Raw genomic sequence first — 18,872 nt, forward strand, 5'->3', positions numbered from 1 at the left:
TTACCTACCCCTTTACCCTCTTCGTTAACCACCTGATTACCCTCCCAAATACCCGCCCCGTTTCCCTCCCTGTTACCCACCCATTTCCCTCCCAAATACCCGCCCCAATACCCGCCCCGTTACCCACACAAATACCCGCCCCGTAACCCGCCCCGTTACCACCCCCTTGGCACTTTGCCACAGGGACAGTGGCTCCCGCAGCCATGGCCACAGCACAGGGGACGTTGGGGACACCGGGGCCCGATCTCCCCCAGGACTGCAGCAGCGACGACGCTCACGCCGTGGGACGGGGCCCACTGGCCGTCCTGCGCCAGGTACTGCCGGCCGCCGGGGTTGGCACCGCTCTGAGCTGTCACCCTGTGTCCCCCCACTCCCTGTGTCCCCCCCGCCGCAGCTCAGTGCCCGGTCCGTGTCCCCCAGATCGCAGCCGCCTGCACCTTCCCCGAGCTGCTGGGCAGCCCTGCTGTGCCCGAGGGTGCCCGGCGCCGGGCACGGCGTGTCCTGCGCGAGATGGACGCCAGCAGCATCGGTAGGGCCCGGCACGGCTGGGGGGTGCCCGGCAGTGGCGGTGTGGGGTGCCCCTTGCAAGCATATGGGGGAGGCTTGGCGACACCCATGGCGGGGTTTATAGGTGCTTGGGGGGGGGGGCTATGGGGTGCCCAGCATGACGGGGGAGAGCTGGTGTGGCTTGTAGGGGTGGCCCAGAACAGCCTGTGGGGTGTCTCTGTGATCTGTGGGGTGCTCAGATCCATGGGGTGCCTCAGCAGAGCCTGGGGGGTGCCTGCATGATCTGTGGGGTGCCCATCCCCATGGGGTGCCCCAGAACAGCCTGTGGGGTGCCTCCATGATTTGTGGGGTGTCCCAGCAAGGCCAATGGGGGTGTCCATGACTTATGGGGTGCCCCATAACGGCCTGTGGGGTGCCTGCTTGATCTATGGGGTGCCCCAGCAAGGCCCATGCAGTGCCTCCATGATCTATGGGTTGCCCAGACACATGGGGTGACCCATAAGAGCCTGTGGGGTGCCTGCTTGATCTACAGGGTGCCCCAGCAAGGCCCATGGGGTGCCTCCATGATCTATGGGGTGCCCAGTGCCATGGGGTGCCTGGTGCCAGCCCCACGAGGTGCCCTTTCCTGGCGAGGCCACCAAGGGAGGGAGAGGGGTCATTGGGGTCCCACTGGATTCAGGGTGCTCCAGAGGGAGTCACTGGGGTCCTTTGGGATTTGGGGTGCTCGGGAGCGGGTCTCTCCCTGTTCCCAGGGGGCTACAACCACGACCACCGGGCGCTGGGGGTCCCGACCAGGGTTGCCCGTTTCCTTGAGCGCCGCGACGGGGGGGTCCCCTGCCACCCCCGCAACATCATCCTCTGCAGTGGCACCGCCAGCATCTTCCCGGTGAGCGTGCATCCCCGGCGAGAGCGTGGTGGGGGGGTCCCCATGCTCCCCTCCCCAACCTCCCCCTCCAAGCTCATCCCCATCCCTACCCCAGTTCGTGGTGTCGCTGGTGGTGGACGAGGCGGCGGCGCAGCCCACGGGGGTGCTGGTGCCGGTACCGGGCCCCCCGCGCCGTGGGGCGGCCGTGGGGCTGGCGGGGGCCGTGGCCGTGCCGTACCCGCTGGCCGAGGAGCGGGGCTGGGCCGTGGCCACCGAGGCGGTGCGGTGGGCGCTGCGGCGGGCGCGGGCGAGGTGTCACCCCAAGGTGCTCTGCGTGGTCAACCCCGGCGACCCCACGGGTGAGTTGGGGGGATGGGGGGCGGGATGGCGGCTCCGTGACTCAGTTTCCCCACATCTGGGGGGGGACACGAGTGGAATCCCCCCCACACAAACAGGCCACGTGCTGAGCCGGCAGAACATGGAGGAAATCATCCGGCTGGCGGCCGAGGAAAACCTCCTGCTGCTGGCGGACGAGGTGGGTGTTGGGGGGGGCTGAGGGGGGGTCGTGCCCCCCAGCCCGGCTCCCCCTGAGCCCCGGGTGCCGCAGGTGCAGCAGGAACGAGCCTTCCTCCCCGGCCGCCCCTTCCTCTCCTTCAAGCGGGTGCTGTGGGAGATGGGGGCCCCGCTCGCCTCCGAAGTCCAGCTCGTCTCCTTCTACTCCCTCTCCAAAAGCGTCGCTGCAGAGTGAGTTCCAGCAGCGCTGGGCGCGGGGCAGCGGGGCCGTGGGGCAGTGGGGGGTGGGTGGGGGCTGAGGAGCAGCTCTGGCCCCCCAGGAGCGGTTTCCGTGCGGGGTTCCTGGAGCTGGTGAACATGGAGGAGGGGGTCACGCTGCCCTTCCAGCTGGCACAGTCCATCCCCCGGCCCTGCGTCCTGGGGCGCGTCCTGCTCGACATCCTGATGGACCCGCCCGAGGAGGGGGACCCCGTCCAGCAGGCCCTGGAGGAGGTGGGGGCTGGCGCGAGTGGCCCTTCCCCATCCCCTTGCCCTTCCCCATCCCCTTGCCCTTCCCCATCCCATCCCCATGTCCCCCCGCACCCCCCGGCTCAGCCCCTGCCCCCAGCACCGCCAGGCCCTCCGCCAGGATCTGGCCCACAACGCCCGGCGGGTGCAGGAGGTGCTGGGCCGAGCCCCCGGCATCCGCCTCCAGCCCCTCCACGGCGGCGCCCGCGCCTTCCCCCGCATCCAGCTCCCGCCCCGCGCCCTGCGCCAGGCCCGGGTGAGCGCCCGGGGGGACCGGGGGGCACCCCGGGGGGCTGGGGGGGCCCGGGGGTAGGGCATGTGGGGACAGGAGCCATCCCAGGGACAGGGGACACGATGGGAGTAGGGGGCAGCTTGGGGACACGGGGCATCTTGGGGATGTGGGGTGTCCTGGGGATGTGGGGACCTTGGGGACATCCCAGGGATGGGGGGCGTCTTGGGGGGGCACAGGGCATCTTGGGGACATGGGACACCCTGGGGACATGGGGCAGCACGGGAGATGATTCACCCTGGGGACTTGGGGTGTCCTGGGGACATGGGACATCCCAGGGACATGGAGTGTCCTGAGGGCCACAGGGCACCTTGGGGACACGGGACATCTTGGGGACACAGGGCACCCTGGGGCCATGGGGTGTCCTGGAGCACCCTGGGGACTTGGGGTGTCCTGGGGACACGGGACAAGCCAGAGCCCGGGGCACCCTGGGGACACGGGACATCGTGAGGATGTGGGGTGTCCTTGGGGACACGGGGCACCCTGGGGACAGGGGGTTCTCCGGGGACATTGGACCCTGTGAGCTATCGGGGACCCTGGAGTTGGGGACACGGGGCCACCCTGGGGCCACCGGACATCCCAGGGTCGTGGGACCCTGTGGGGCTCCGAGGCAGCCCGGGGACATCGGGGTGTCCTGGGGACAGGGGCAGTCGCTGGTGGGGGGAGTCCCGGGGCCAGGAGGTGTTTGGGGTCAGGGGAGCCCCTGGGGACACCCCGGGGACACGGGGCCCCCCGGGGCCAGGCCCCCCGGCGCAGGGTGACCCCCGTCCCCCCCAGGCGCGGGGCCTGGAGCCCGACGTCTTCTTCTGCCAGAAGCTGCTGGAGGCCACGGGGCTCGTGGTGGCCCCGGGGAGCGAGTTCGGGCAGGAGGGGGGCACCCCCCATGTGGGGTACGGGGGGGCGGAGGGGTGGAGGGGGTGTGTGGAGGGGGGGGGCACTTGGGGCCGGTGTTTGGGGCCTGGGGGGAGAGGGGGGGTTGGGGCAGTTGGGGTGGGGGAGACGCTGGGGGGGTCTGGGGGGTCAGGGTTGGGTTTTGGGGGCTGATGGGGGTGTGGGGTTGGGGGGGAGCCCAGTTTTGGGGGGCTGGTGGGGGTGGGTGACCTCTGGGTGGGGATTTGGGGGTTTTGGGGGGGCTGGGTTGGGGGTGGAGTGTGAGTTTTGGGGGGCCTGGTGTTTTGGGGGGGCACTGGGGACTGGGTGTGGGAGGCTGGAAGGTGAGGTTGGGGGGTTTGGGGGGGCTGAGTGGGGGCTGGAAGGTTGTGGATGGGATTTGGGGGGCTTGGGGGTGGGGTTGGGGTGTTGGGGAGCTGGGAGTTGGGTTGGGGGTGGGTTTGGGGGGCTCGGGGTGGGGGGGCTGGGAAGCTGGGGTTGGATTTTGGGAGCCTGGGGGAGGGGGTCAGAGATTGGGATTTTGGGGGGCTGGAAGATTGGGTTTGGGGGCTGGAGGTGGGTTTTGGGGGGCCGGTGGCAGCGGAGGTTTGGGGTCAGGCGCTGGCTGGGGGCGGGGCGGGGGGGGGGCAGGACAGGTTGGGGGGTGCCAGTTGAGGTTGGCCAACGGGGATGTCACTGATGGGGGGGCTGGTTGGGGACCCCTGGGCCTGGTTACCAGGAGGTTTTGGGGGGACACAAGATGATTGGGGGGGGTGTGGGACCACCCACATCCCCCCCCACCCCCCCAGGCTGTCGCTGCTGCCCCCGGCCGAGGCGCTGGAGCGGGGGCTGCTCGCCCTCACCCGCTTCCACGCCGCCTTCCTGCGGGAATTCTCCTGACAGAGGGGGGGTGACACCCCCCCCCAACCCCATTAAAGCCCCCCCAGATCACACCACGCCTCTGCTTTCGCCCCACAAACCCCCCCACTCCCGGGGAGCTTCATGTCATGAGTACGGGGGGGTCTCAGCCCAACCCCACTGGGTGCTGGTGGGGCGGAAAGGGAACCCATGGGTGGCCCGTGGGGACACGGGGTGCTCTTGTGCACCCTCACAGCAACCCCTGAACCCCCCAACCCCATCTCTGCCCCCCAATCCCCGTGCCAAACGCAGGCAGGACTGTGGGGAGGGGCGGGGTGCTCAGGACCGGGGCATCCAGGGGACTAGAGCCACCCTAGGGACAGGGACACCGTGGAAGCATGGGGAGTCCTGTGGTGTGGGACATCTTGGGGTTTTGGGGTGTCCTGGGGGCATGGGACATCTTGGGGACATTGGTCCCCAGGGGATATCAGAGACCCTGGGGTTAGGGACACGGGGCCACCCTGGGGACACAGGACATCCCAGGGTTGTGGGACAATGTGGGACTCCAAGACAGCCTGGGGACATTGGGGTGTCCTGGGGACATGGGGCACCCTGGGGTCACTCTGGGATATGGGGAGTCCTGGGGGATACAGGGCATCCTGGGGATATGGGATATCTTGGGGACCTGGGACAAGCCAGAGCATGGGGCACCCTGGGAACACAGGACATGGGGTGTCCTGGGGGACATGGGACAAGAGATGCTTGGGGACATAGGGTACCCTGGGGACACGTAGCTCTCCAGGGACACTGGAGCCTGTGGGATATTGGGGACCCCCTGAGGACACAGGGGCACCCTGGGGACATGGGACATCTTAGGGGTCACAGGGCACCTCAGGGACAGAGGAAACCCTGGGACATGGGACATTGTGGGGACTTGCGGTGTCCTGGGGACATGGGACAAGCCCGAGCATGGGGCCAGCCTGGGGACACGGGACATGGTGGGGACAAGGGACTCTCCAGGAACATTGGACCCCAGGGGATATCGGGGACCCTGGAGCTGGGGACACAGGACATCCCAGGGACGTGGGACAACGTGGGGCTCTGAGGCAAGCTGGGGCCACTGGGGTGTCCTGGGGACAGGAGCCACCCCAGGGATGTGTGGGGCACCCGCTGGTGGGGGGAGTCCTGGGGCCAAGAGATGGTTGGGGACAGGGGAGCCCCTGGGGACACAGGGCACCCTGGGGACAAGAGGTAGTTGGGGACAGCAGAGGCCCTGGGGACATGGGACATCCTGGGGGAGACACAGGGCACCCTGGGGACACGGGTCTCTCCAGGGACATTGGACCCCGTGGGGTATTGGGGACCCTGGAGTTGGAGCCCCCCTGGGGTGGCAGCTCAAGGAAAGACACAACCAGCCACCAGGGCCCGTGGGCACATTTTATTGTGGTGGCCACAATGGCATGAGAGGGGACACTTGGGGTCCCTCAGGGGTGGGGGAGGACCCCGTAGACCTCGACCTCGCACAGCGCCAGCTGCTCCCAGCGCCCGGGGACGGTGACGGTGACGTAACGGCCCGGCAGCCCCTGGCAGCAGACGGTGCTGAGCGACCCGGGACCGGCGTCGGTGATGACGCCGCAGCTGCCAGGGAGGAAGAGACGCGGTTGAAGCCACGGTGACACCGGTGGGGCAGTGTCACACTCCTCATTTTGCCACCCCCCCTCCCCTTTCCCGTTTTAGGCTCACATGGGGTTGTCCTTGCCGCGCTCGCCCGGCGCGTCGCCGACGTGGACCCGCGCTCCCCGCAGCCGGTGCCAACAGCAATCCTGGCGGTTTTTCACCACCACGGTGGCCACGGCGCGGCGCCCGCCCAAATCCACGCTCCACCACGGCTCCCGCTCGCGGCGCGTGTGGCTGCAGGAGCCGCGGTGCCAAACGCCGTCCCGGTTGCCGTCCACCGCCTTGGCCGCCGCGCCGAGGCCGGTGGAGGTGGATGATTGTGTGGCTCGTTGTTCTCGAGCCAAATTGGGGGCTGCGAAGGCCACGGAGTGGGTTGGAAAGGGGGGAAAAAAAGTTTTTGGGTAACCAGGGAAAACGGCGGCTCCTCACCTCCCGGTAACGGGGCGCAGCCTTGGCGGATCACCTCCACCTCGCACAGCACCAGCACGTCCTCCCGCTCGGGGATGAGGATGGAGACGTAGCGACCGCGAAGGCCGTGGCAGCAGACGGTGCTGAGCGACCCGGGGCCGGCGTCGGTGATGATGCCGCAGCTGTCGGGGTGGAAGAGGAGGAGGAGGATGAGCTGGCGCCGTGAGGACGCCGAGGACAGCGGCGGGGTTTGAGGCTCACACGGGGTTGCGCCGGCCGTGGTCGAGCAGCGAGTCGCCGACGCGGATCTCGGCGCCTTTGAGGCTCTGCCAGCAGCAGTCGCGGCGGTTTTTCACCACCACGGCGTGGACGGCGTGGCGCCGGCCCAGGTCCACGCGCCACCACGGCTCCTCTTCCTCGGCGGTGTGAGCGCAGGAACCGTGCTCCCAGTTGCCATCCCGGTTCCCATCAACGGCGTTGCCGGCGCCACTGGTGGCGTCCAACACCGAGGACTGAGCGGCCGGGCGGCCCAAAGCCACGTTTTGGGCTGTGGGAATGGGTGAGTTTAGGGGGTGCCACGTTGTGCCAAAAAAACGCTCTCCCGGCACCGCCCGCCAGCCCCGCTCACCGCCGGGCAGCGCGGCGCAGCCCTGCTCCACCACCTCCACCTCGCAGAGGCTCAGCTGCTCCCGCCGCCCGGCCACGGCCACGGTGACGTAGCGGCCGCGCAGCCCGTGGCAGCAGACGGTGCTGGTGGAACCGGGGCCGGTGTCTGTGATGGTGCCGCAGCTGCGGAGCCGGGAAGAAAAAAAAAAACAAAACGAAAAAAAAAGAGGGAAACAAGGGGGTGAGGGTGGGCGACTGCCAGAGCAGCCACACGCCACGGTACCGGCACTCACATGGGGTTGTTGGTGCCGTGGCCGGCGAGAGAGTTGCCGAGGTGGACGCGGGCGCCCTTCAGCCGGTGCCAGCAGCAATCCAGGCGGTTCCTCACCACCACGGCCGCCACGGCGCGGCGCCGGCCCAAATCCACCGTCCACCACGGCTCTGGCTCCCTCTCGGTTTGGGAGCAGGAGCCGCGGTGCCAGTTGCCATCCCGGTTGCCATCCACGGCGTTGATGGCGCTGCTGGCCCCGCCGGCTGTGGATGACTGTGCTGCCGGGCGCCCCAGCGCCAGGTTTTGGGCTGGAGGATGCCACAGTGACACTTTATGTCCCTCCCCTCACTCCAGGCACCCCCACGCCATGTTGTGCCACCAGCTCGGGGACACGGGTGACATCCCCTGTCCCCGCTACGCTCCCCGTTTCCCCCGTGGTGCTGCAGGGACCGAATCACAGGGAGGGCAGCGTTTGCTGGGGGCCACTTGGCACGTGCCGGCTCGCTCTGGAATGGGGGATCCTGGGTTCTTACCACCGGGTGGGGGCACGCAGCTCTGCGCCGTCACCTCCACCTCGCAGAGGACGAGGAAATCCTCCCGCCCGGGGATGAGGATGGAGACGTAGCGTCCCGGCAGCCCGTTGCAGCAAATGCTGCTGGTGGAACCGGGCCCGGTGTCCAAGATGGCCCCGCAGCTGCCGGGAGGGAAGCGTCATGGCTCTGGCCAGCGGGAGAAGCCTGTGCTGGGGTGTGGGGAACACACGACTGACCCCACTTACACCGGGTTCCGCTTGCCGTGGTCAACCAGGGAGTCCCCGACGTGGATCTGGGCGCCGAGGAGACTCTCCCAGCAGCAGTCGTGGCGGTTGGTGACGGTGACGGCGTAGACGGCGTGTCGGTGGCCCAGATCGACGTGCCACCACGGTTCCGGTTCCTTCTCGGTGTGGGCGCAGGAACCGCGCTCCCAGTCGGCGTCGGCGTTCCCGTCCACGGCGTTGGCGGCCAGGCTGAAGCTGTTCAGTGTGGACGACTGGGCGACGGCACGGCCCCGCGCCACGTTGGGGGCTGGAAATGCCAGAGGGAGAGTTGGCAAGAGGTTGCCGGCTCCGGTTGCCGCTTCACCGGCTGTTTCTCACCTCCGGGTAGGGGGAGGCAGCCCTGCAGCACCACCTCCACCTCGCACAGCACCAGCGTGTCCTCCCGCCCAGGGATCAGGATGGAGACGTAACGGCCCAGCAGCCCGGCACAGCAGACGGTGCTGAGCGACCCAGGACCGGCGTCGGTGATGACGCCGCAGCTGCTGGGGAGAAAAAAAAGCTCAGGAGATGGCGGCAGCAGTGGTGGGGTGCTGACACCCCCCCAAAAACACCCCTCGTTTTAGGCTCACAGGGGGTTGTCCTTGCCGCGCTCGCCCGGTGCGTCGCCGACGTGGACCTGCGCTCCCCGCAGCCGGTGCCAACAGCAATCCTGGCGGTTTTTCACCACCACGGCTGCCACGGCGCGGCGCCCGCCCAAATCCACGCTCCACCACGGCTCCTGCTCTGTCAGGGTGCGGGCGCAGGAACCGTGGTGCCAAACGCCATCCCGGTTGCCGTCCACCGCGTTGGCGGCGATGCTGGCGTTGGGGAAGACGGAGGATTGGCTGGCCGGGCGCCCCAGCGCCGCGTTATAACCTGATGAATTCACCAGAGAAATGAAAGGGGGGGTGTGGGGGGCGGGGGTGTTTAGCCCATCACCGGGGTGTCCTGGTGAGGTTTTGGCTCACCGGGAGCGACCTCAGGGATTCTCCCACCAACAAAGGGTCAGGACTTACCAACCGGCGGGAGGAGGCAGCTCTGGGGGGTCGCATCCTGTGCCAGGACCTCGCCGAGCAGCACCAGCGCCCAGGGCAGGGCCATGGTGTGGGGGGCTGCGGAAAAAGGGGAACAAAGTGGTTGGGGACACGGCAAGAAGGTGCCCCCCGGGTGCCTCCTGAGCCCACCAGCTCCGGAATTGCAGGGGCGAGGAGGCATGTCTTACCACGAGCCACAGCTGGCGCCACCACCCTGATGCCCCAGCCACCGGCGCAGCCTCACCACCTCCCTGCTCCGGCACGCCGCCTGGAAAACCAAAAGGGAAGAGGATGAGGAGGAAGCTCCAGCGCTGTGCTGCGAGCTGGAGTTTCCTCTGGAGGAGGAGGAGGAGGATGGAGGAGGCTGTGCAGTGCTGGTGGCCGTTGCTGTCAGACACTGGACCAGCTCCCCCAGTTAATGGTTAAAAGGGTTTTCAGACGACACCGCGTGTCAGGGAGGGACGGGGTGTCCCGCGACAGCCCAGCGCCAGGAGGCAACTGGGGCGTGAAGTTCTCCAGTTGGAAACCAGTTTGTCACCCCAGCTCTGTCGGGAGGGTTTGCTTGTCCCCGAGTTGCCAGTGGTAAAAACTAAAGTGGGTTTTGGGGAGGGGAAAGGTTTTATCCCCTGTGATGGTTTGCCAGGTATCCACCCAGTCGCTCTATCACTTCCCACCCCCCTTTTCCCCTTGTTTTCTCAACAGGGTAAAGAGGGGAAAGAAGATAAACTAAGCCTTGTGGGTGAAACTAAAGCAGTCTTAATAAAAGCAAAATAAGCAAAGGTCCGGGCGCGGAAGCAAAAGCAAACAGATTTATTCTCTACTTCCCATGGACAGGCGCTGTATTGGAGCCCTGCTTCCTGAGAAGGGCTGATGCGGAGTGGTTGCCTCGGAGGACCAAGGGTGACCCCACCCCTTTCCTCCTTTTTCCCAGCTTTATACTGGGCAGGCGTCATATGGTCTGGAATATCCCTTTGGTCAGTTGGGGTCAGCTGTCCTGGCTGTGTCCCCGCCCAAGATTTTGTCCATCCCGTCCCACTGAGGGGAAAAAAAGTTGGAAAGAGCCTTGGTGCTGCGTAAGCGCCGCTCAGCAGTGGCCACAACATCAGGGTGCTACCAACACCCTGCAGCTCCCTCCCGGCAACAAAACACAGCACCGTGAGGGCGGCTAGAGGGGAAACCAATTCCAGCTCAGCCAGACCCAGTACACCTCCTCGGGGCTCCCTGAGAGTTGGGTGCTGGGGGAGAGAGGGAGGACGGCGCAGGCAGGGTGCCAGAGCCGCGGTGGCACCCGGCTTTCCTGGTGAGGGACCCCGGCACCGTCCCGGTGCTGCAGTGATGAACCCCCCCATTGTCACAGTAACGGCCCTCCAACGCCACCCACAACGTCGGGGGGGTGTCACCCCCAGTCAGTTCACTCCCCGGGGTGCAGGCAGCAAAGTGTAGGCAGGAGGGGTGTGTGTGACGGGGGAAAAGTTGATTTTTTTATTAATTCCTTGATAAAATCCATACTCAAAATCCCCTCCACCATGGGGTCTTCACGGAGAGGGGGTGACAGCAGCTGGCAGGGGGGTGGCACAACCCCAGGGGACCACAGTGACATCGTGGGGGGTGGCCCCCTCATTTCACTTGCCACCCTTGTCACCTGGCAGCCAGGATCTCCTCGGTGGCCAGGCGGGCGAGGCGGTGGAAGTCGAAGGGGAGATACTTCCTCCAGAACCGGCGATCGCGGCCGTAAACCTGGGCAGGAAAACAAGGGCTGCCTGCGGGGAGCAGGCAGGGAAGCCCTGGGTTAGGCAGGAACAGGCAGTGGGACAGGCAGGTGCTGGGGAAGGGTGAAAAAAGGCCAATTTAGCATCTCCCACCACCGCTTTCTCTTACCGATGCCATGAAATATCCTGGCGACGGCTCTGCCAGAAAATTTCTCGTCCTGGCGGATGGCGAGGAAATGGCGGATGTCGGCGCGGATGCGGCTCTCCCAGTCCTGCAGCTGGGAAGGACACAGCACCCAGGGGGGTCACGTCCCTCCTCTTCCTCACCCCCCAAACCCATCCCCGGTCTCATCTCTGTGGGAGATGCTGCGTCCTGAAAATTCCACGGGTCAGAGCGCGCAGCAGCTCCCAGTAAAAGAGGTTTTGCTCACTTTGGCATCGCTGAGATCATCCTCCTCCTCCTCTTCCTCAGCCTGCTCGCCCGTGGGCTCCTTCTCAAAGTAGTCGCTGAGCAGAGCCTTCAGGCAGGAGCTCCTCTCCTCTTCCTCGTCTGCAGGGTGAGGGTCGCAGGTCTGGAAGGCCACGCTGCACGCCCCACTATCAACTTCCCTCCTTTCCCAGTACCAAAACAGGCCCCAAACTGGGAAGATGGGAGCGTGGGCAACCACGGGGAGGGGTCGGGTGGTTTTGCTCACCTCTGGAAGGCCTGGAAGCAGGCACGGAGCTGGCCAAGAGCTGCTTTCTCCCTGGCAACCACCCTGCGGTGGAGGAAGTCACAGATGGAGTCCAGCTCATCGTCGGTGAGGTCGCCGTAGGCACGTAGGTGGAAGGATAAATCCTCAAATTCCACCAAAACGCCGGTTTTCCCTTCACCGCGGCTGCCTGAAGGCACCGAAAAGCTGGTTGAGCCAGTGCCCGCCCAGATCTGATGCTACAGGAGGAATTTAGGCCCACCCCAAGGAACGCGGGTACCTTGGCGCAGGCGCGGATCCCACTGGAGCTGGCGCAGGGCGCGTTTCACCAGCACCACTTCCCAACCCATGGAATCGCTCAGCGAGACCACGTCGAATTCCAGAGAGCTGGTGTGGTCGTGATCCCTCCCTGCCAGCCGCTCCCGGGCCAGGCAGACGGCGACGGGGGGTGAGCTGAGGGGCAGAAGACCCCAAAAACCTGTTGCTGAGGTGGCTCAGAGGCTGGGTTTTTACCGTCTGACACATCTCACAGAATCCCAGCTGCCCCAGCCCAACCATGACCCCCCCCTGACCGTTCCCAACTCCCCCAGATCCCTCAGCGCTGGCTCAGCCCGACTCTTCAACCCCTCCAGGGATCCCGGGGACTCCCCCCTGCCCTGGGCAGCCCATTCCAACGCCCAACAGCCCCTTCTGCACAGAAATCCTTCCTCAGAGCCAGCCTGACCCTGCCCTGGGCAGCTTGAGGCCATTCCCTCGGGGCCTGGCGCTGGGGCCTTGGCTCCAGAGACTCATCCCCCCTCTCTGCCCCCTCCTGGCAGGGAGTTGCAGAGGGCCAGGAGGTCTCCCCTCAGCCTCCTCTGCTCCAGACTGAACCCCCCCAGTTCCCCCAGCCGCTCCCCAGCAGACCTGTGCTCCAGACCCTGCCCCAGCTCCGTTGCCCTTCTCTGGCCACGCTCGAGTCATTCAATGGCCTTTTTGGGGTGACGGGCCCAAAACTGAACCCCCTCAGCCAGGGGCGGCCTCCCCAGTGCCGAGCCCAGGGCTCAGATCCCTTCCCTGTCCCTGCTGGCCACGCCAGTGCTGACACAAGCCAGGATGCCGTTGCCCTCCTTGGCCCCCTGGGCACACTCTGGCTCATTCTCACCCCCCCCAGTCCCTCTCTGACCGGCAGCTCTCCAGCCACTCCTCCCCAGGCCTGTAGCCCTGCTGGGGGTTGTTGTGGCCCAAGGGCAGCCCCCGGCATTTGCCCTCAGTGAAACTCCCCCAGTGGGGCTCAGCCCATGGCTCCAGCCTGCCCAGGTCTCTCTGGTCACGTTCTGCCCATCAGAGAGCACGCTCTGACCTCCGCGCCACATCCCGGAGCTGTCGGGGTCCCCCGTAGCAGAGCAGGCGGCAGGAAGTGTAGGTGGGAGGCAGGAGCTCCAGCCAGCGCTGCGGGTGCAGCTCCAGGTAGCACAGGAGGGTCTCGATACCTGCGAAAGGAGAGCGGGGAGGCGCTGGGGGGGATCCCCAATCACCTTCAGCCTCACTCGGTGGCCGATTCCTCCCCTCACCTTCCTCCCGGACATCCAGGGACTCCACAGTTTGTTGGATGGGGAGGGCTCGCTCGTGCTTGTAGCACAGGCGCTGCCTGCTCTGCCTTGTCACGCTGCCACCATCCTTCTCCTCTTCCTCCAAGAGCTCGGCCATTTCGGCATCCTCCACCTCTCCGTCCTGCAAGAGACACGGTGTCACCAAGTAGAGGCTCCTGCCTTCACTTTGGGACATCCTGACCATTCCTGGTCAGATTCTACACCACGCTCGCCTCCCCTCAACAGATTTAAACTCCCTGACACAACCACTCAATAATTAAAGTGTTTTCTACCACGTTAGCTCGTTACTTAATGAGTTTAAAAACCACAGGATCCTCAGCCCCTTCCTCACCTTGACAACATCCTGGTGTTTCTGGTGCAGCTCCAGACACTTGCAGGGAGAGAAAACCTTCTGCACCAGCTTCTTGACGGTGAAAAAATCCACCGAGTCGCCGTAAATGTGGCGCCGCAGCTCGTGGAGATCCCTGCCCTGGGGAAGCAGTGGTGAAAAACCCCCCAAAATTAAGGGGAACCCCCCTGCTCCTACCCCATTGTCAGGTCTTACCTCCGGGTCTAAGAAGAGGTGGCAGTGAGCCGGTTCGCCGTCTCGCCCGGCCCGGCCAATCTCTTGCACGTAACTCTCGAAATTTTTGGGCATGTTGTAATGCACGACGCCGCGGACGTCGGGCTTATCCAACCCCATGCCGAAAGCCACCGTGGCCACCACCACGCGGAGCTGGCCCTTCATGAAGGCGCTCTGGACGCGGCGGCGTTCGGCAGAGGAGAGGCCGGCATGGTAAGCGTCGGCGATCCACTTCAGCCGGCAGCGGACGCTTTTTGCTGAAAAAAGACAAAAAAAAAAGCAGGCAGAGGCTTTAATTAGCCATTTCTAGCAGCAAAAGCACAGTTGCTAATTAAATCAGGGGTGGAAATGAGCAGCAAACTCTGCCTGAGCAGAAACCAGCCCGGAGCAGGAGCAGGGCTGCTGCTCCCCCGGCAAAGGGGCACGCGGGCTCCTCGTTAGCTGCCAGAAGTCGTCAAGCCCCGATTGATTTGGAAGCGGGATGGCACCAGCTCGTCCAGCTTCAGCAAACAAAACCTTGAGGGAAAGGATCCCCGGGGCCAAACAAGCACCAGAGCTCAGCCACGGAGTCATGACGTGGATTTTGAGGGAAAATAAAAACACTCTCGAGGTCACAGCGAGGAGGTTTGGCAAGAAAAAAACCCGTGAGTGCTACAACGATTCGTTAAACCCAGTGATGGTTAATGTGCATCTGTTGTTATTGGCTGTCCAAAGCCTGGCTTTAAAGCCCCCCTGATGCAGGTGGGGGGAGAAAAACTCTTTGTTGCCCTGTGCCCAGGTGAAGCGGCCGGCAGAGCCAGAAACTTCTGCAGAGAACCCCGTGAGCACGGCTCATTCCCTGAGCATTCTCCGTTCCAGCGCGGTTACACCAAACGGGAACTGTGGGAGCTCCTGCTCCTCTCGGAGAGTGAGGCCGTGCCACCTACCCTTTGCTTTCTTCCCTCGAGCACCGTCTCGTGGTGGCTCCACGGCTCCCTGCAGGCAGGTCCGGATGAGCGCCGCGATGCGATTTGTCTCCTCCCGCCGCGTGCAGTAAATGATGATGGAGTCCAGGTGCCCGAAACGTTCCCCTTGCAGCAGGGAGACGAGGGCCTGCGGGCAGAGAACAGGGTGAAATTCGCCGAATCCCAGAACCATCTGGGTTGGAAAAGCCCTTGCAGCTCCTCCAGCCCATCCATGACCCTCCCCCTGACCGTTCCCAACTCCCCCAGATCCCTCAGCGCTGGCTCAGCCCGACTCTTCAACCCCCCCAGGGATCCCGGGGACTCCCCCCTGCCCTGGGCAGCCCATTCCAACGCCCAACAGCCCCTTCTGCACAGAAATCCTTCCTCAGAGCCAGCCTGACCCTGCCCTGGGCAGCTTGAGGCCATTCCCTCGGGGCCTGGCGCTGGGGCCTTGGCTCCAGAGACTCATCCCCCCTCTCTGCCCCCTCCTGGCAGGGAGTTGCAGAGGGCCAGCAGGTCTCCCCTCAGCCTCCTCTGCTCCAGACTGAACCCCCCCAGTTCCCCCAGCCGCTCCCCAGCAGACCTGTGCTCCAGACCCTGCCCCAGCTCCGTTGCCCTTCTCTGGCCACGCTCGAGTCATTCAATGGCCTTTTTGGGGTGAGGGGCCCAAAAATTCCCACCCTAAAAGGGTGGCACAGCAATAAACTTGTGTTTTTTAAGACGTCCTCGTCCCTACCTGATCCCTGTCCCTGTCCATGGAGACAGAGAGGTGCAGGTTCGGGGGCACGGCGGTGCAGCGCACTGCCAGCCCTTCCTCCGCCGGGATGCCGAGGTGTTGGGCCACGTCCCGCGCCGTGGCCAGCGTGGCGGTGGCCGTCAGCCCCAGGAAGCACCGCACACCCAAACGCTCCCGAAGAATCTACCAAAAGGAGGGAAAACAAAAAGTAAATCAGGAGCTTGATGCTCCTCCTCACCCCTAACCGGTTCCCTCCGCCTCGGGATGGGTTTTTTTTTGTTTTTTTTTTTTAATCCCCCGTCTCAAACCTTGCAGAGCCGCAGGTAGCAGGGGCGGAAGTTGTGGGACCACTCGGAGAGGCAGTGAGCTTCGTCGATGCAGGCGAAGGCCACGGCCGGCAGGCGACGGGCGGAAGGCAGGAAAGCAGATTTCAAGCTGTTTCCGCCAACCAAAGCCTCGGGCGACAGCAGCAGCACCTGCACCTCGCCCTGTCTCACCTGCGCCGTGAACGCCGCGTCAGGGAGCGCCGGAAAGTGGCACGAGGGGTGGCTTTACCCCCCCATCTCTGTCCCCGCGGCACCCTGAGCGCTCATGGCTCTCCCCCGGGGAGTTTTGAGACCCCGTAGAGCCTCACCTTCTCCATCGCTGCTTCCCGCTGGGATTTGGTCATGTTGGAGTGGATGCACACGGCCGTCAGGCACGGTGGCAACCCTGAAACCTGGGAAAAAAAGCCCATCACGTACCTGGCTCAGAGTGGGGGGAACCCCTTTGGACACCTGCCTCCCCGTTTTGGGTTGATGCGCACCCAGAAAGGGTTGAGGTGGGGAAAAAAAACGGGATATCTGAGCGGTACCTGGTCATCCATGAGGGACACCAGCGGGGAGATGACCAAGGCGATGGATTTGGAGTGTTTGTGGTAGAGGTAAGCGGGGAGCTGGTAACAGAGGGACTTCCCCAACCCCGTCGATAACACCACCAGCGTGGACAGGCCTGGTAGAACGAGGGCTTGGGGACTTTGTTTGGGGACAAACCTGCAGGAGCCCAAACCCCACAGAGAAAAAAAATAAGAAATAAATCCTCACCTGAAAGAATCCTCATGATGGCCACCTCCTGGCCTGGGCGGAAGGAGCTGTAGCCCAGCACCTTCAGAGCCTCAAACACCTCCTGAGGGGTCTCTGCAGGAGGAAGGATGAGGATGAGGAGTCAGAGGGGTCAAATCCACCCGTAGGCCCTCTCAGAGCACCCTGGGGAGCCCCTACCTTGCACTTCCCCCTCTGGCCCACGGCTGTAGAGGGGCTCAACGGGCGCGGGGGGAGTGGGAGGCTCGTCCATCGGCCTCCACACATCCAGCTGAGTCGAGGCCTCCAAAATCTTCTCAGATTTTTCCCGGTCGCTGCCTCCGCTCTCTGCCGGGGATGAAGGCAGGAGTCGGGACCCGCAGGTGGCTTTTCCCACCCTGCCTGGACACCCTCCACCACGCAGGGAGCCTGCTGGTATTTTAGCCCAGCAAAGACACATCCCAGCATAAACCCAACCTGCCAAAAATCCACTTTCTGAGCCTAAGCAAACCCTCCTGAGAACGCAACTGAATTTCCCCGGGGTGTGGAGGAAAAATAAACGATTCCACGTTTCCACGAGTTCATCCCAGAGCCAGCCACAGTGTGTCAGTGGAGAGTGAGGCAAGGCCCGGCAAACCCCGCGGCCTCACCGGAGAGCTCTCTGCAGCCGGTGTTGGTCCTACGAGCCACTTCTTCCAGCGTAGGCAGGGGAGCCTCCTCCTCTTCATCGGCGTGGCCGTTCTCCTCCGGCAGCGGGCCGGCAGCCGTCTCTACTTAAATCCACAGTAAAGAAACCGCCTCATCTTTTGACCTTCTTCCACAAATTATAATCCCTCAGAATCCTCAAGGGCAGGGAAGCTGCAGGGAGGTGGGAAAACCCAACAGATCCTTCCCATCCTCAGGCACGGCCACATCTAAACCCAACCCACGGCTTTGCTAAACTCCCCTCTTTAACCCAGCATGTTCCAAGCCTTACCTCGACCCCGGCACGCCGATGCCCAGTGCCCCGTCCCGCCACATTTGAAGCAGACATCTGAGCGTCGGCCGGCGGATCTGCCGCCTCCCCCGAACTGCTCCGCTTTCTTCTGCCACTTCTGCTTCCACAGCTGCGAAACGGAAGCGTCTCCGGTTATTTTTATATTTTTATTAAAAATAAAAACGTGGTTTATGATGTTTTACTTCGCCCCGCGCGCCGGGCTTTTGCCAAAGCATCGCATGAACAGGCCAAGCTTTAAAAATAAAGGTAATTTTCTTCCAGCTGATGCTCCACCTCCCCGAGACGATCCAAAAGGGTTTCAAGTTAATTAATGGGGAGATAGTAATTAAAAAAAATCCTAGGGTTTTGTGGCAGAAGCTGGAAAGGCTGAGGAGCCTCTTTACCCAGCAGGACAAGCCCGCTACAGCTTGGTCTTTCCCCTCGCACAGCATCTTCTGGGCAAAGCTGCCACTGAAGGCAGGAAAGTCAGGCAGGAGCGGGAGGGGCAGGAAGCCGAGTCGTGCCTGCGCCGCTCTCCTACACGGTCACAAAATAAATTAACTAAAAGGCAAAATATGGAAATTCAAAGAAGGAGGCGAAGAGCAGCGAGAGATGGGAGAGTTTTAAATCCAACTTGGTCTGGATGAATTCAGATTTTATGGGGATTTGGCAGGGAGAGCGGGAGGACGTCGGTGACGCGCCGGGCAGGACGTTACCTGCTTGCGAAGGCGATGTCCTCGCAGGGCGTAACCTCGGACGTGAGATTTTTTCTTCAGGTTAAGCCTGACGAAGTTCTCGCCTCCCCGTGGAGGTGCTCTGTGGAGAGAGAGGTGGATCAGGACTCCATCCACACCTCCTGCCAGCTCCTGCGTGCACCCAGCGCCGGCAGGAGCGGGCAGAGCCCCGGTGCCCTGCCTGCAAAGTGGCTTTGAGGGAAATAAGCTCTAAATCTTTTGTCCTTTAAATGCAATTGAAGGCGATGCAGACGCTCCGGGGGGGAGGCCAAAGGCACGTGGGGTATATTTCCATCAGAAAATCAGACTGAAACCCCCCCCCCCCCCAACTTATTTCTTCCCCCCAGAATTCCTGACTTCAGGCAAAAAAGGAGGAATTTGGGAAAAAGCAGCTCATTATTTATAGCAACGGATGGGAAAAAGCCCCCTCAGCTCCTTTTCCAACAGCTTTTTGGTGCTTTCGAGTGATGCGTGGCATCGCTGCAGCCCGTGTTTGATTGGGTTTAATTAGTGGGTTTGTTTCCACAAGGCTCGTTTGCTCCAGCAACACCCCCACGGGGAGTTTGAAGCGAGGTGTGAGCTCCACTGAGGCAGGTGAACCTGCGGCAGCACCGGGGAAGTCGCCAAGGACCTACCTGGCAGCGCTGGCTCTGCGTGTGTGTCTGGGC

The 18,872-nt window shown here is 63.8% G+C and overlaps 3 protein-coding genes across 3 annotated transcripts; 1 reads left to right on the forward strand and 2 right to left on the reverse strand.

Annotated features, from left to right (window-relative positions):
• Positions 1-186: 186 nt before the first annotated feature.
• LOC141956746 (alanine aminotransferase 1-like) lies at positions 187-4,496 on the forward strand. The gene is made up of 10 exons (XM_074897541.1): positions 187-314; positions 421-529; positions 1,260-1,393; positions 1,488-1,731; positions 1,828-1,907; positions 1,980-2,116; positions 2,206-2,377; positions 2,493-2,648; positions 3,459-3,571; positions 4,361-4,496. Exons 1-10 carry the CDS (start codon positions 204-206, stop codon positions 4,449-4,451), a joined length of 1,347 nt encoding a protein of 448 aa, XP_074753642.1. The 5' UTR covers positions 187-203; the 3' UTR covers positions 4,452-4,496.
• Positions 4,497-5,893: 1,397 nt separating this feature from the next.
• On the reverse strand, positions 5,894-9,268 carry LOC141958275 (uncharacterized). Its single transcript, XM_074901124.1, has 10 exons — positions 9,184-9,268; positions 8,758-9,115; positions 8,507-8,667; positions 8,150-8,435; positions 7,830-8,065; positions 7,394-7,715; positions 6,756-7,283; positions 6,516-6,676; positions 6,153-6,438; positions 5,894-6,047 (listed from the first exon to the last, which is right to left on the reverse strand). The coding sequence occupies exons 1-10, from the start codon at positions 9,266-9,268 to the stop codon at positions 5,894-5,896; spliced, it is 2,577 nt and encodes an 858-aa protein (XP_074757225.1).
• Positions 9,269-10,707: 1,439 nt separating this feature from the next.
• Positions 10,708-17,253, reverse strand: RECQL4 (RecQ like helicase 4). The gene is made up of 17 exons (XM_074897543.1): positions 17,145-17,253; positions 16,696-16,842; positions 16,516-16,611; positions 16,290-16,393; positions 16,071-16,154; positions 15,745-15,933; positions 15,437-15,619; positions 14,690-14,848; positions 13,739-13,987; positions 13,526-13,663; positions 13,156-13,315; positions 12,945-13,074; positions 11,877-12,055; positions 11,606-11,777; positions 11,342-11,495; positions 11,080-11,188; positions 10,708-10,961 (listed from the first exon to the last, which is right to left on the reverse strand). The coding sequence occupies exons 2-17, from the start codon at positions 16,766-16,768 to the stop codon at positions 10,840-10,842; spliced, it is 2,301 nt and encodes a 766-aa protein (XP_074753644.1). The 5' UTR covers positions 16,769-16,842; positions 17,145-17,253; the 3' UTR covers positions 10,708-10,839.
• Positions 17,254-18,872: the final 1,619 nt, after the last annotated feature.

The sequence above is a fragment of the Athene noctua genome, chromosome 2 (assembly GCF_965140245.1).
Source record: "Athene noctua chromosome 2, bAthNoc1.hap1.1, whole genome shotgun sequence".
NCBI lineage: Eukaryota > Metazoa > Chordata > Aves > Strigiformes > Strigidae > Athene > Athene noctua.

Bases quoted from the DNA above. Each gene is read 5' to 3' on its own strand.
- LOC141958275 (XM_074901124.1), bottom strand. From the start codon at position 9,268: ATGGCCCTGCCCTGGGCGCTGGTGCTGCTCGGCGAGGTCCTGGCACAG. The intron at 8,436-8,506 runs GTGAGAAACAGC...TGGCATTTCCAG, and splicing joins CTGCCTCCCCCTACCCGGAG to CCCCCAACGTGGCGCGGGGC. The intron at 7,716-7,829 runs GTGATTCGGTCC...GCCTGGAGTGAG, and splicing joins CAGCAAACGCTGCCCTCCCT to GGGAGGGACATAAAGTGTCA.
- RECQL4 (XM_074897543.1), bottom strand. From the start codon at position 16,768: ATGGACGAGCCTCCCACTCCCCCCGCGCCCGTTGAGCCCCTCTACAGC. The intron at 14,849-15,436 runs GTAGGGACGAGG...CTCTGCCCGCAG, and splicing joins TGGACAGGGACAGGGATCAG to GCCCTCGTCTCCCTGCTGCA. The intron at 13,316-13,525 runs GTGAGGAAGGGG...TGTCTCTTGCAG, and splicing joins AACACCAGGATGTTGTCAAG to GACGGAGAGGTGGAGGATGC.
- LOC141956746 (XM_074897541.1), top strand. From the start codon at position 204: ATGGCCACAGCACAGGGGACGTTGGGGACACCGGGGCCCGATCTCCCC. The intron at 1,908-1,979 runs GTGGGTGTTGGG...CGGGTGCCGCAG, and splicing joins TCCTGCTGCTGGCGGACGAG to GTGCAGCAGGAACGAGCCTT. The intron at 2,117-2,205 runs GTGAGTTCCAGC...CTGGCCCCCCAG, and splicing joins TCCAAAAGCGTCGCTGCAGA to GAGCGGTTTCCGTGCGGGGT.